This window comes from Solanum verrucosum, unplaced genomic scaffold (genome assembly GCF_900185275.1).
Source record: "Solanum verrucosum unplaced genomic scaffold, falcon-dt-bn FXZP01000102.1, whole genome shotgun sequence".
Taxonomy (NCBI): Eukaryota; Viridiplantae; Streptophyta; class Magnoliopsida; order Solanales; family Solanaceae; genus Solanum; species Solanum verrucosum.
Window position 1 is genome coordinate 3776931 of NW_026019930.1, and position 14762 is coordinate 3791692.

At 32.5% G+C, this 14762-nt stretch overlaps 4 protein-coding genes across 4 annotated transcripts; 3 read left to right on the plus strand and 1 right to left on the minus strand.

Moving 5' to 3' along the window:
* Positions 1-1140: 1140 nt before the first annotated feature.
* LOC125829070 (isoaspartyl peptidase/L-asparaginase-like) lies at positions 1141-3993 on the plus strand. The gene is made up of 5 exons (XM_049508347.1): positions 1141-1362; positions 1588-1821; positions 1931-2017; positions 2317-2785; positions 3700-3993. The coding sequence occupies exons 1-4, from the start codon at positions 1201-1203 to the stop codon at positions 2776-2778; spliced, it is 945 nt and encodes a 314-aa protein (XP_049364304.1). The 5' UTR covers positions 1141-1200; the 3' UTR covers positions 2779-2785; positions 3700-3993.
* On the plus strand, positions 3275-3914 carry LOC125831982 (subtilisin inhibitor-like). The gene is made up of 2 exons (XM_049511114.1): positions 3275-3347; positions 3700-3914. The coding sequence occupies exons 1-2, from the start codon at positions 3275-3277 to the stop codon at positions 3912-3914; spliced, it is 288 nt and encodes a 95-aa protein (XP_049367071.1).
* A 2446-nt stretch (positions 3994-6439) lies between the features above and the next one.
* LOC125831121 (ADP,ATP carrier protein ER-ANT1) lies at positions 6440-11014 on the plus strand. The gene is made up of 4 exons (XM_049510309.1): positions 6440-6546; positions 7754-8040; positions 9958-10329; positions 10689-11014. The coding sequence occupies exons 2-4, from the start codon at positions 7783-7785 to the stop codon at positions 10998-11000; spliced, it is 942 nt and encodes a 313-aa protein (XP_049366266.1). The 5' UTR covers positions 6440-6546; positions 7754-7782; the 3' UTR covers positions 11001-11014.
* Positions 11015-11803: 789 nt separating this feature from the next.
* Positions 11804-13140, minus strand: LOC125831149 (uncharacterized). The gene is made up of 3 exons (XM_049510336.1): positions 12777-13140; positions 12581-12666; positions 11804-12158 (listed from the first exon to the last, which is right to left on the minus strand). Exons 1-3 carry the CDS (start codon positions 13102-13104, stop codon positions 11874-11876), a joined length of 699 nt encoding a protein of 232 aa, XP_049366293.1. The 5' UTR covers positions 13105-13140; the 3' UTR covers positions 11804-11873.
* Between the last annotated feature and the right edge of the window lie 1622 nt (positions 13141-14762).

Consider the following 14762-nt stretch of genomic DNA (forward strand, 5'->3'; position numbering starts at 1 on the left):
GTTCTATGAAATAAAAGCCCAATCTTGATCATTCTATGACTGGTGGATAAGCAACACTCATCTTCCCTTTTCACTGCAAAAATGTAATTTTGTGGACTATTTGGAGGATTATAGGATGTTTGAACTTATTAGGGACTTTTGGTTCAAGGGATTAGGTATTAGGTGGGCTATTTCACTATATGAATTTTGAAATTTAATTAGAGATATTATTACTGTTTCATATCAAAATTGTTGTATTAACTTATATATCTTCATATATATGTAAAGTGGATTGAATATTCATGTTATTATTTGGTTACATAATTTTAGGATCAAAATTTGAGTTGTTGAAATATATGACCATCTCATTTATTCTATATACGGATCTGATTCATTTTATGGGTTAAGCACGTGGAATTCGATCTTAGAACATTTAAATATAATGTTAAAGTGTGTGATCATCTCATTTAAATATTTAAACAGTTAAAGATTAAATATTTTTATTATTTAATTATATTTTTGACATTCATTATTATTACAATAACAAGTTAACAACTCACACTGTATTTTATATAAATAGAATAGAGTTTAAGAAGAGTAAGATGTTCCTAAACCTTATTTCTACCTTTGTTCTCTGTTTTTCTATTAATCTTAAAATCATTATTACAATAACAACATATATAATATATTTTAACGCAAGTAAAATTTGATAAGAAGTGTAATATATTATGTAAATCCAGCTTTGCAACACAAAAAACTATGTATAGAATATGTTATCCTCTTAACATTATTGGAGAAAGAACCTTAGTGTTTAGAGAAAATACATTTGTTTAATCCTCAAAAAGGGGAAAACGTTAGCCAACCGATCATCCTCGCAACCGTTTCAAAAACCAGGGCTAGTCAACTAGTACTAATAGTTTATACTATTATAAAGAGATTTTTTTAATATAATGTTTTTATAAGAAAAAAAAAAGAGATTTTTTTATCAATTAAAAGTAATAAAGATCTTTTTTTTTAGACGAAACCATAAAAAATATTTTAAAACTAAATTATTAACCATTCGAATATTTTTGGATCAAATTATTAACTCGAGTATTGTTTTTTTTTACCATTTTTGGTACTATATATGACAGAGAGCAAAACAATCATGTTTGGTGTTACTCATTTTCTCTCTTAAAACCCATAACCAAAACAAGAGGGGTAATAATAATATCGGTGAGTATGGGTTGGGCTATCGCACTACACGGTGGTGCCGGTGACATTCCCCGTGATCTTCCACCGGAGCTCCGTGAACTCAGAGAATCCTGCCTCCATCGTTGCTTGGGCATTGCCATTGACGCTCTTAATTCCCACAAATCACCTTTAGACGTTGTTGAACTTGTCGTATGTATATTGCTCTTTTCTTTTGTTTTAGTTGAGTATTTGTAGATTCCCATCCTTTGTTTATATTATTTGTTCTTCCTTGATTTGAACATGTTGAACTAGTTTGTAAATCCTGAATTCGTACTCGTAATCACGGTCTAAGAGCGTAGATCAAAAGCTTCTAGTTTTTGTACACTATTGGTAAAGATTAGTGTGATATAAGAGGATCTAACTTGAATCAAACAGGTGCGGGAACTGGAAAATGACCCACACTTCAATGCTGGTAAAGGTTCGGTCTTGACCAACAATGGCACAGTGGAAATGGAAGCTTGCATCATGGATGGAAGTACAAAGAACTGTGGAGCTGTTTCTGGCCTCACTACAGTTGTTAATGCTGTATCTCTGGCTAGACTAGTCATGGAGAAAACTCCACATATATATCTTGCGTTTAAGGGAGCCGAAGCATTTGCTAGGGAGCAGGTTTGTGAAAATAATGTTCATTAGTTTGTTCTCTTTTCAGAGATACAAAATATTGCCTTTGCCTAGTAACTTGACTGAAGTTGCTAATTGTGGCGATTTTGTTATCTAGGGGGTTGAAACTGTAGACTCGAGCCATTTTATCACTCCGCAAAATATTGAGAGATTGAAACAAGCAAAAGCAGCTAACAGTGTTCAGGTATGCTGCACAATCTCTCACTTCCATCCTCATTGCTGGAATGTTCGCGTGTTCATGTTTGATTAGACCATGAATTGGATTTGGAATCGACATTAAATTAATGAACTGCTGCTTTCTTTTGATTGGGATTGTTTAATGCTTCATATTATGATGTCAATCAAAAGTTGTTCAAACTTTGCCTCAGTATCCTTGTTTGTGACTTTAGTCTATCTCTATATGTCTCGTCTCGTTTTGTGTTAACATTGAATGATTCTCAGCCTCAGAGTTAATGTCAAACATGTATGCAATCAACTTTACAGGTAGATTATACACAGCCTATACCAATAGTTGATGAACCACCAGTTTCCAATGGGGATAGCCAAATTGGGACGGTGGGATGTGTAGCTGTTGACAGTTCTGGAAATTTAGCGGCTGCTACGTCTACTGGAGGACTAGTAAACAAGATGGTTGGTAGAATAGGAGATACTCCCCTTGTTGGTGCAGGAACATATGCAAATAAATTCTGTGCAGTGTCTTGTACAGGCAAAGGTGAAGAAATTATCCGCGCAACTGTAGCAAGAGACGTGGCTGCTCTAATGGAATACAAAGGACTAACTCTGAAGGAAGCAACAGATTATGTTATAAAAGAATCTACACCAAAAGGGACTACTGGCTTGATTGCTGTGTCTTCCACAGGGGAAGTCGTCACACCATTTAACACAACCGGCATGTTTAGAGCTTGTGCTACTCAAGATGGAAAAACACAAATAGGAATTTGGTAACTTTGAGGTAAGGAGTTTGTGTGTTTCCTCAAACTTGAGACATTTTGAATACGTTGCTTCATATTTGCTTAGATTTTATTTCAATAGTTTATGCTTTCATTGCTTTTTTGATATAAAAGGTCAACTTTTCCGAACATCCAAGGACTAGATCCGTTCAGGTGTATATATCAAGGACCAAAATAAATCAACATTAATAGATTAAGGAACATTTTGATCATTTTCTCGATAAAGACATAAAGAGTAAAATATAAAAGACAGCTTTAAACAGCAAGAGTCAGTTTGATTAGTAGGTATACAATCTGCAAGATTAGCTGTACCTTGAAAGAGTAGAAGTGGGTACAACTTGTTGGCCGGCAGTAGATATTATTATTAATATTACTCCATTATTTATTCGCAATTATTGTAAGCAAGAAATAGAATTGATGAAATCAAGATATCATAGACTGGGAGAAAGATAAATAATCTCTAAAAGAATATAGTTTCTTTTATCTTAATCATGTCAGAGGATTCAAAGAAGCTCCCTGATGAACTTCCTACAGAATCATCACCAGCCCCATTACCAATTCTTGGTTAGCTTCTCTACCTTTTCTCCTTCTAAATTTGTGTTGTTCAATCTTAAAATGTTGTCAAGTGCGTGTCAAATCCTTCAAAAGTAGTGCATTTTGAAAGATCTTATAACATTTTTGGAGAGTCTGATCAACATAGATATTATGTGTATGTCCAATAACTCAGTACTATTGAACGGATTGTTTTCGACTTGAACTATAGTCTATACATACTTGTACCAATAAAAATTCGATTCAAGATGTGTACATATATATAAGATATTACTGTTCTGTTTGAACTCACTGATTGTAGATCTTGGATTCGTCTACGATTTGTAGTATTATATTGCAATAATGAAAGAAATTTTTGGAACAGATTGGAGTAGCCCACCAGGTGGGAATATGTCATGGCCAGAATTACGAGGAGTGACAGCAGAGGAAGCAGAGAGGAGGATAAAGGAGGAGAAACCAGAGCTGAAGATACATATAATTCCACCTAATTCAATGGTGACTATGGATTATCGTTTAGACCGGGTTCGTCTCTTTGTAGATGAATCTGGAAAAGTTGCTCAAGTGCCTAGACTTGGCTAAATCATATATTTCCTTGTAAAACATTGAGAATCAAGGATGTCTCCTTTGCTTTTCTATGTGAATTAATGTTGTATTACTATGTATAATGTGTATGTTTATGTCTATCTAATCTGGTTTCACCATGGATTATGAATAAAGATTGGCAGATGAACTATCAATGTCCATAGGTTCTTTTTTATAAAGTAAAAAAGCTTCTTTATGTAATATGTGGATATGGTGATGTGGGCAGTTAGACATCAAGATTCGTGATGTTCATATCAACTTACATGTGCGTAGCTTATATCAGCATAACCATTAAGACTTAGACAGATGAAAAGAAATCGCTTAAATCAACAATTATTGTTTCAGTCTGCATTAGCTGGTATTTTATAAGTAGCATGTGGTCTCTATTCTCTTGCATACAGAATATTTTGTACTACTAATAATTTGAAAGGAAACAACCAAACTCTTTTAATAAAATGGATACTTTGGTTAGTGGTTGCACAAGTTGACAAGTGGGTATAACTTATAAGGGATTCAACTTCCTGGCTGCATATTGACACGGGTTTTGACCAACGTTGTTCAAACTCTTTAAAAATATTGTCGGATTTTTATTTTAGAAGATATTTTTGAAGAGTCCTAACAATACTAATACATTTAGGCAACACACATCAAATATTTGAATAAGTAATTTATCCTACAGTTTAAATTAAACATAAAATAAATTTTGTTGTAGAAATTAATTTCAAAATTATTTATCTCTTAATCCTCGTTTCAGAGCCTGTTTGGATGGGCTTTTAAGCTGGTCAAACTGGCTTAAAAGCCAGTTTTTGACTTATTAGAGTGTTTGACAATTATCAAAATGACTTATTTTAAGTCAAAAATGACTTATTTTAAGCCAAAAGCTAAAAGCTAGGGGGGGGGAGCTTCTTTTTTTTTAACTTAAAAGCACTTTTATGTTGACCAAGTATATTACCTTTTTGCCCTTAATTCTTTTATACAATTTCCAAATTGCCCATATTGAATTATTATTATTATTATTATTATTATATTATTATTATTATTATTATTATTATTATATTCTTATTATTATTATTACTATTACTATTACTATTATTATTATTATTATATTATTATTATTATTATTATTATTATTATTATTATTATTATTACTATTACTATTATTATTATTATTATATTATTATTATTATTATTATTATTATTATTATTATTATTACTATTACTATTATTATTATTATTATATTATTATTATTATTATTATTATTATTATTATTATTATTATTATATTATTATTATATTATTATTATTATTATATTCTTATTATTATTATTATTATTATAATTAATTATAATAATATTATTATTATTATTACTATTACTATTATTATTATTATAATAATAATAATTATAATTATTATTATTATTATATTATTATTATTATTATGTGTATTATTATTATAATTATTATTATTACTATTACTATTACTATTATTATTATTATTATTATTATTATTATTATTATTACTATTACTATTATTATTATTATTATTATTTTATTATTATTATAATAATAATAATTATAATAATAATAATAATTATAATAATAATAAATATTATTATTATTATTACTATTACTATTATTATTATTATGATATTATTATTATAATAATTATTATTACTATTACTATTACTATTATTATTATTATTATTATTATTATTATTATTATTATTACTATTACTATTACTATTATTATTATTATTATTATTATTTTATTATTATTATTATATTATTATAATTATAATAATAATAAATATTATTATTATTATTACTATTACTATTATTATTATTATTATATTATTATTATTATTATTATTATTATTACTATTACTATTACTATTATTATTTTATTATTTTATTATTATTATTATTATTTTATTATTCTTACTATTATTTTTTTTTTATTTTATTATTATTATTATTATTATTATTATTTCTGAAATATGAATTTATATTCCTCTTATAAGGTGGTAAAGAAATATGTGAATGATAGAAAAATATTATTACTTATGGATGTAAAACATAAATTAATTTTGTTTTAATTTTTTTTTTAAGTATAAAAACCTTAAATTAATCAACTTTTTATCATGTTAACAGCTTAAAGGGTATTTCAGACATTTTGATAAAGAAAAGTGTTTACCAGCACTTATTTGCCAAACACATCAACAACTTTTTTTTCAACTGCAGCACTTTTATCCAAACACATAACTACTTATTTTAAAAATAAGTTTCAGCACTTTAAAAAGTTACTTTTTAAAAGTTACTTTTTTTAAGTCAATCCAAACGGGCTCTCAAACTCGTCCTTAAAAAGAAAAGAAATAAAAAAGGAAAACCATAAAGAAGGATTTTTTTAAAAATAAAATAAAATAAAATTGGATAAAGACGAGGGCGAAGTTTATGGGATTGTGCAATTCGACGCCAAAATAATGTGAAACGCACAAAACAACATGGCTCTCTTGTAATAATGTATGTAAGACATTCAAAAAATCGAGAAATTGGTGAGCATCCTTCTCTTTCACCTTCCGCCACCGCCTGGTGGTTGGTGACCTCTTCTTCTCCTTCATTGGCTCATCAGGTAACTTTTTTTTGTTTTTTATTTTGGCTGATATCTCTCCCTAAATCCCCGTTTTCAAGAAAATGTTGTAATTTGGCGATAATAGAGGGTTAAATCGAATCATTCAAGAAACCCAACAACGTTATTGTTTGCAAGTTTAAATCTTTATCAATGTACAGCCTCTTATATGAAATTTACTGTGGCGCTAATAGTTGAAACGGGAAAAAATGTCAGCTTTTAGGAACAACAATAATAGCTAAGTCTCAATTTCAAATATGTTGGGGTATTGGGAATGATTGTAAATAGGAAAACATGTTTTGTGTTATTGGTAGGTAATATTGGGAACTTAGATAGTAGATTGAGGACAGGTTGTGTTGAAGCATGGCTTGGATTATGAACTTTCACCTCCTTTCATGGGGTCAATTATACATTAGTTTATCTGGTTTTGCGAATCCAAAAGTACTTATTTTTGTAAGAAAATATGCTTATTTTAGAGAGTTGAGTTGTATGGCCAAGATTTTAGGAAAATAATGAAGTGTTTTTGAGTTTTGAGTAATAGCACTAGTTGTTTTTTTCAGAAGCCAAAAAAGTAGCTTATCGCCCTAAGCACTTTGGAACCTTGGCCAAACAAAATTTGATTAGCCAAACATAAGCTGCTCTTCCAAAAAGTGTTTTTTTTTCTAAAAGCACTTTCAAAATAAACAGACTTTTGAAGCTTGGTTAAACAAGTAAATGTCTTCTGTATCCATTCTGCTGTTTTTCAGTTGATAAATTTAGTGGTCTATAAAATTAGAGATTCTCTAAATGTGATGTTGTGAAAAATGTAAGTTAAAATGCTAATCAAGCATTACTTTTCCAGAAGAAAAGAAAGAATCTTCACTTGTTGTATGTAGTTGCTTGCATGATGTTTGTGGTCATAGATTGGGATCATGAAGCTATCACCCACTAGGAAAGTAGACATGACAGGCTTTATTTGGTGAGTTCTACTTTGTTGACATTACTAGAACAAGAATAATATATACAATTCTACTTAAAATAGGAATAAGAATTGAAATAGTATATAGAATCCTACTTGAAAAAGGATCGTAATGTAGTATTCTAGTTGAAAAAGAGTCTAATGTAGTGTCTGTAGATAGAATCTCAATGAAATAATGTAGATACACAATTCAATAATATTTTTCTCCTATATTTCTTAGACATATTTATGCCCCACGGGTTGCTTTTGCAGGATTAAGGAGGGGGAACTTGGGGCCTAAAATGGAAACAAGATCAGAAAATTTTTCTATTGATTTTCTGATGGGAGGAACAGCAGGCATTTTTGCAAAAAGTGCTGCAGCACCAATTGAGCGAGTAAAGCTTTTGTTGCAGAATCAAGGAGAATTGATGAAGAGGGGTCAACTTAAGAGACCATATGTGGGAATTGGTGATTGCTTTCAAAGAATTTTGCGAGAGGAGGGTTTTATGTCATTGTGGAGGGGAAACCAGGCCAATGTTATAAGATATTTCCCAACTCAGGTAGCTATTCCTCCTCATCTCCTTGTGATGTTTGGGACCTCTATCTCTATATTACTTGACTTTCTATATCAGTTATTAGCACACTGAACAGTTAACCTTCATATTTCACTTCCCCCTGAAATACCACCTAAAATTAGATTGATGAAGCCCAACTTATTGATTAAAAATGTAAGATGTAATGCTTCAGGGAGTTGGCGTCTCCCTTGGTTTGTCAGACTAGTCAGCGTTCTACTATTCCCCTGATATCCACTAAGGTTTTATACATAGTTTTGGTTGGTTCAGCTTATCTTGGAGATAAGCTCAATCACTCTTCTTTGGCAATCATTTTCCTTATCCACTATAAATTCTCATAATCTTTTGCCTTGGACTAGGACATTTCGTGATGGCTACTCTAGTAAGTCATCCTTTATGTGTTTCTTGATTGTATTCACAGTGTTTTCTGAATGATTCAGGGCCCTTCTAGGTCCCCTGAAACAAGGCCTTTCTTAGTTACCATGTCAACTTTAGTGAAAAACCTGCAGCTTCTTAGTTAATGCTCTTATGTACATGTGACCTATAAGATAACCAAATCTAACATTGTCTGCTTCAAAATGTGCCAAAGCGGCAATTTTACAAAGTAACCAATAGACCCACCCAACACTCCCTTCATGCTAAATGCTTTGAGAGAAGTTCCATTTACGAAACCTGAGGGTTCATGCTAAGTGTTTTGAGAGATAACGAATAAATGTAGGAGAGTGTCACTATCTTTCATTAGCTCGTGTTTAGCTGCATGTATGTATTTGCTCGAGGAACTATTCATTAGCTCATGTTGTGTCACTAATATCAAAGTGAGAAACATAGATATTAGTATGAATCTAAGGTGAAACGAGAACGCCAATATGCACAGGATGTGACTAGGCGAATGCCCACTTATTGGGGGTTGGGTCATGAAACGCTTACTCACATGCTTGTTCTGGACATTTAGACAGGTTTGAGCCTGGAGTCTGCCATTTAAATATTGGTTTCTTTTATTCATTGAAATTTAGCACCATTCTGGGCAACCCTCCATAGATATTAGTATGAATCTAAGGTGAAAGGAGAACGCCAATATGCACAGGATGTGACTAGGCGAATGCCCACTTATTGGGGGGTTGGGTCATGAAACGCTTACTCGCATGCTTGTTCTGGACATTTAGAGCATGCCTTCTATTATTGTAGGTTTGAGCCTGGAGTCTGCCATTTAAATATTGGTTTCTTTTATTCATTCAAAGTTGGCACCATTCTGGGCAACCCTCCTTAGACTCTACTCATCAGTTTGTCAAATGGATGTACCCAATATGACTAGATCCAATATGATCTTTTCATAGCTTAGTCTGAATGGGAAATTACTGTTTACTGTTGCGTCAGATCACAGATGTACTGTAGAAGAGTATGCTATGCATATTTCCTATTTAGATTTCTGCCTAGTAGATTGCTCACACACTTTCTTTTCAAGAAAGTAGTAATCTGTGATCTTTGCTGTTATTATTTTGCTGGGATGTGTTCGGTCAAGCTACATTCATCTCATGTACTTAGGGGTGATATTGCCGAGTTTTGGTTGAACATGGGCTGTTAATGCTGAAAGATACTCTATATGTGATGCACTCAATCTATAATAAAGTCCCCTTGCATCACTCAAATAGTGTCTTGCATTCCTTTTTCCTTTTGTTTCTTCTGTCATGCTTTGCATCCGCAAAAAGATTGTCCTCTTCACAATTGCATATAGTGCAAGAATGAATTATAGTATCAAATAATTGATGGAAATGTTTCTGTACTTAAATCTTAATATTGTGAATTATATTTTCATATGGATTTTATCAGTAAATTCTCATAGATATTATTTTCAATTGTTCAACTAATATAATATTTGATGAGCTTACACAATTGTTTCTTTCACAGGCTTCCAACTTTGCTTTCAAAGGTTACTACAAGAACCTCTTTGGATATTCAAAAGACAAAGATGGATATGTCAAGTGGTTTGCAGGGAATGTGGCTTCCGGTAGTGCTGCTGGAGCAACTACATCCATGCTCCTTTATCACTTGGACTATGCAAGGACTCGGATGGCGATGGATGCTCAGGATTGTCCACTTAATGGTAAACGTCAGTTTAAGGGGCTAATAGATGTTTATGGTAAGACATTGTCAAGTGATGGAATTGTTGGTCTCTATCGGGGTTTTGGGGCCTCAATCATGGGAATAACTCTGTACCGAGGCATGTACTTTGGGATCTATGACTCCATGAAGCCAATTGTTTTAGTTGGACCCTTACAGGTAAATTAGATTGCTAGATTGGCACTTTTCTGGTTGGAATTTTTCTCTTTGTTATTGCACCATTTCCTTCTTGTCGATATAGTTGACCCAACATGATAAAGTCATAAAACTATAAACAGCTTGTGCCTGTAGTATGACTTGAAACATTAATTCCTCAATGTCCATCGTACGAAGAGAAACAAGGGCAAATCAGATAAGGAGAAAATAAAAAGTTGTTATTTACATAAAAAATTTGGGGTATTTGTGGGGGAAGGGATGGAAATTTGTTATGTTGCTGATCTTCTTTAACAAGGAACATGCATATGACCAGTTAAAGTACGACAGCAGAAACTAATTTCAACATTCGTTTGTATACACAGGACAATTTTCCTGCCAGTTTCATGTTGGGTTGGAGCATAACCACTTTCTCTGGGGTGTGTGCCTACCCATTTGACACAGTCCGCAGAAGAATGATGCTAACTTCAGGGCAGGAAACAAAGTATCGGAATTCCATGCATGCACTCCGCGAAATTATACGCCTTGAAGGTTTTGCTGCACTTTTTAGAGGAGTAAGTGCAAACATGCTTTATGGTGTGGCAGGGGCTGGAGTACTTGCAGGGTATGACAAATTACACCAAATTGTATATAGACCTACTTACAGTTTTGAGTCTCAGAGAGCCTTCAACAAATAAGAGCTTTACATGAATACTGTATATGTGTACAACCCTATTTGTGATCCATGTGGAGGGTGAGTTGTTAACGGAAGCAGAGATGGCAAGAGTATTCATTTCACCAACCGTTGTGAACAAAAGGAGAACAACTACATGCAGGATGCTTGCGCACAAATGTTTTAGCTCTGTGAATATGAACTTCATCACTTGTGCTACTGTAGACTACTCTCTTAGATGCTGTTGGACCATTGAACAGAATAATGAAGTGCGCAGTGGCATATACAAGAGAAATCAAGGCAGAAGTAATGAAACAAGTGCCTCCATCCTGTATTTTCTGTACAGTCCATTCCTAACTTTGTTTTCTTTCTTTTTATACCCCAGACTCCCGGTGGAATTAACCATTGATACTATAGGCTTTTCTTTTTTCTTTAGAAAAATATGTTGTAAGTGCAAATAGTAGATCAATTCACCTGTATAAATGCATTGATTTTCTTGGTATAATATGATCGTTACTTGGTGTCAATATCTTCACTTTTGTAATATTAGCTCCAGCTAAACTATGTTACATTCTTCACGAGTGTTTACACCAAATCCAGTTAACTACAATGAGAGATACATGTCATGTGTTCATTGTAGTAAGTTTTTCTCTTTGAGCATTTAAGGATCTGGCTGATTTGATACATAGGCATGCCAATTATTTCGAACCAGGAAGAATAGAAGGTATTCATGTTGAAATGACAAAAAATTCCTTCATTTTGAACTAAAAAGGTATATTAATTGAACAACTTCTCTCTACCTTCACGAGGCAGGAGTAAGGCTACGTACACACCATCCTCCACTTTGTGGGATTATAATGTTGTTAAAAAGGTAAATTAAATTATCTATCAAGTTCCATTAAGCCAAAAGCCAAAAGTTCTTATGACGCTTGGTAGTAATGAGATATCCTCCATACTTGCTGCTCTTCCTTCTCACAGCAATTGTCATGCAATTTGCCTTCTGAATACAGTATTCCACAACTCTGCTTCTTGATTTTTTCCTTGTCCATATTCTTAGCAAGCACCACTTTATCGATCTTTTCCTCTGTCCTAACACCAGTAAAGATGCCTTATGTTGCCTTGCTTCTTCAACAACCACAGCTCCTTTCTCTTTTCCTTCTTGCATTACTATCTCCACCTGTACCTAATGTGATGCACATAATGAAAACTTAGCACCAGAATGAATTCTAAGTAGTTATCTTTTTTGAAAATAAGAAAGTCAATATGCCTAAAGATCAATTTCTCCCTCCGTAATACAATCAGTTCAAAAATACACCTGTCGTTACCTATATGGTTCAAATATACCCCTAATCCGTTAGGATTGTTCAAGGTGGACACTCAATCCCACGTGACAGTGACATTTCCAATGCATTTACTACCTCCCCTCCACTTGGTCCTTTTTTTTCTTCCAAAATTGGGGGGAGGGGAAGAGGAAATGGGGATGGGATCACCGAATTTTCACCAACGATGTGAAAGTTCAGTAAGCCAACTGGACTACTAAAATTCTCACTTAAGTTTCCATATAATTGATTAACTTTTTTCCAGATAAACCTACAAAATACTTACTCCTGGTTTCTTTGTTTGGCACATATTTTTCATGGAGCAAAGAAGTTCATACGCCCTCTGATTAATTTCACTGTTGGCTTTTTCACCTACATCATATTAAACAGAACATAATTAGTTATCAAGTAAAAAAAAACTAGCTGAGCGCTAAACTCAGTGACGGAGCCAGAATTTTAACTCGGGGAGTCAAAAGTTTTACCTTCTTTTGAGATTTTGCTAACATAGAGAAGAAGAATAGTATCCTGGCTTTGAACAGTATGAGAAAGTGCCCATTGCAAAGCACAATTGGGATCAAGACTAGGATCAACCACAACCATAACTCTGTTATTATTACCAATACTCTCAGAATCCGGCCTCGACTCGACACTGTTGAAGCTCATTTCCGTGCTGCTACAATATTTACTGTCAGAGTCGTTGAACTTGATCGAGCCCGTGTTCTTGTACTGTTGACAAGGAGAACGGGCTCGAACACGAACAACCGCTCGACTCATACAGAATCCGTGCAACTTTGCACGGAACCGATTCATCCTTATGCCTAAATTTCAACTGATCAAAAAAACTGAAAAATTCAGTTTATGACTAATGGAGAGGGCCAAAGAAACAGAGTAAATTTAATTTAGTGGTCTCTAATGGGACCAATTTATATACATATAATATTTTATTATATATTGTGTAATACGTGGAGAGAGGAGTCTTGACTTTTTATATACGTAATATGTTGGGTAATAGGAACAGACTTTAATAGTCATGCACAATTATTTACAGGAATCTCTTTGAATTTTCCAAATATGGGAGTTTTTGACGTGCCAACAATTATCGTGAAGTGGTCCATTAGACTCATAATGACTGGTTGTTGAATTCAGTGTTGTATCACATCGCTCATTTTGTTCTATGATTCTTCTTGTGAGTAGATTATTTGTGGCATACGTAAAAGACTCGTAGAGCTGCAATTCAATTTGAAAAAGATTCAAACTTCTAGCATTAATAAATTTGTTGTTAGGCAATCAAATCAGGGTTGTGACGGAATGATAAGTAATCTTTCATTCTTAATGAAAGGTTTCAGTTTGTTAGTTGGCCTCAATATGGATATCGAACACGCAATGGAAAAAAAAAATACATTGTAGTTAGGCCCCTTATTTAAGTTGTATATATGAAGAACTATTACATCCATCAGAGCCGGCTATAAGTTTATAACATGTTACTTAGTACTATTTATTATTCTATAATTTTGATCATGCTAAATAAATAGATTTACTTGTATTTGTCTTTTCAGTAATCTAATTATATAAATATTTTCTATATTATCAATACATAGAGTTTTTATTTATTTATTTATTTTGTTGAAATTCCAACCATTTATCATTCCAGTTAGTTATTAGTTGTAGAAATATGAATGCAACTCCGGCCGTTGAAATATTTCTTGGTTGTTATCACTTAATTCGAAGCTCGTGTATCACTTCTTTTGCTATTTTTTCTTTCTTTTTTTATCCACAAATTAATAATAGTTAAAAGCAAAACTTATTCATTTTACTAATAAATTGTAAATGCTTCTCAAATTCTGTTAAATCTTTTGCAAGGATAAAACGTAAGTATATTGTTGTTGTGGACCTGTGGTGTGTGTATATATATATAAATCTTGATTTGAATGCACTTCTTTTTGTCTCCTATGTGTCGAAGACCTATTCTTGTCTTGGTCTTGGTCTCTTTATTTTCTGGGAGCAACAGAATTAAAATTTTAAATTTTAAAATAATTATAATTAATTGAATTTTGAATAAATTATTTATATTTAAATTTATTATTGTGTTGATCCTTTTTATTGTGGGCGAGCAAAAGACATAACTAAAAAAATTTAAATTTTAAAATAGTTATAGCCAGTGGCAGAGCCAGATTCGAACACACGAGCACAACACTTTCTTATTCCAAGGAGGTGAAATCACTGGGCTATAATTATGCTAAGGGTGTCCAAAATATGTTATTCAACCATTTCGTGTATCACTTTACTTGTATATACGATATTTTTTTCCGACGAAATTGGACACCCTGACCACCATGTGGTTACGACTTACGCCACTGGTTATAGCTAATTGAATTTATTAAGTATTTTTTTAAAAAATTGACCAATATTACTGAATTTTGCCGAATTATTAACTATCCCTCTAACTCTGCCCTTGGGATCGAGGGGTT

Bases quoted from the DNA above. Each gene is read 5' to 3' on its own strand.
- LOC125829070 (XM_049508347.1), top strand. From the start codon at position 1,201: ATGGGTTGGGCTATCGCACTACACGGTGGTGCCGGTGACATTCCCCGT. The intron at 1,822-1,930 runs GTTTGTGAAAAT...TTTGTTATCTAG, and splicing joins AAGCATTTGCTAGGGAGCAG to GGGGTTGAAACTGTAGACTC. The intron at 2,018-2,316 runs GTATGCTGCACA...TCAACTTTACAG, and splicing joins AAGCAGCTAACAGTGTTCAG to GTAGATTATACACAGCCTAT.
- LOC125831982 (XM_049511114.1), top strand. From the start codon at position 3,275: ATGTCAGAGGATTCAAAGAAGCTCCCTGATGAACTTCCTACAGAATCA. The intron at 3,348-3,699 runs GTTAGCTTCTCT...TTTTTGGAACAG, and splicing joins AGCCCCATTACCAATTCTTG to ATTGGAGTAGCCCACCAGGT.
- LOC125831121 (XM_049510309.1), top strand. From the start codon at position 7,783: ATGGAAACAAGATCAGAAAATTTTTCTATTGATTTTCTGATGGGAGGA. The intron at 8,041-9,957 runs GTAGCTATTCCT...TTTCTTTCACAG, and splicing joins TAAGATATTTCCCAACTCAG to GCTTCCAACTTTGCTTTCAA. The intron at 10,330-10,688 runs GTAAATTAGATT...TTGTATACACAG, and splicing joins TTTTAGTTGGACCCTTACAG to GACAATTTTCCTGCCAGTTT.
- LOC125831149 (XM_049510336.1), bottom strand. From the start codon at position 13,104: ATGAATCGGTTCCGTGCAAAGTTGCACGGATTCTGTATGAGTCGAGCG. The intron at 12,667-12,776 runs GTAAAACTTTTG...AATATGATGTAG, and splicing joins TAGCAAAATCTCAAAAGAAG to GTGAAAAAGCCAACAGTGAA. The intron at 12,159-12,580 runs GTAAGTATTTTG...GCATCACATTAG, and splicing joins GCCAAACAAAGAAACCAGGA to GTACAGGTGGAGATAGTAAT.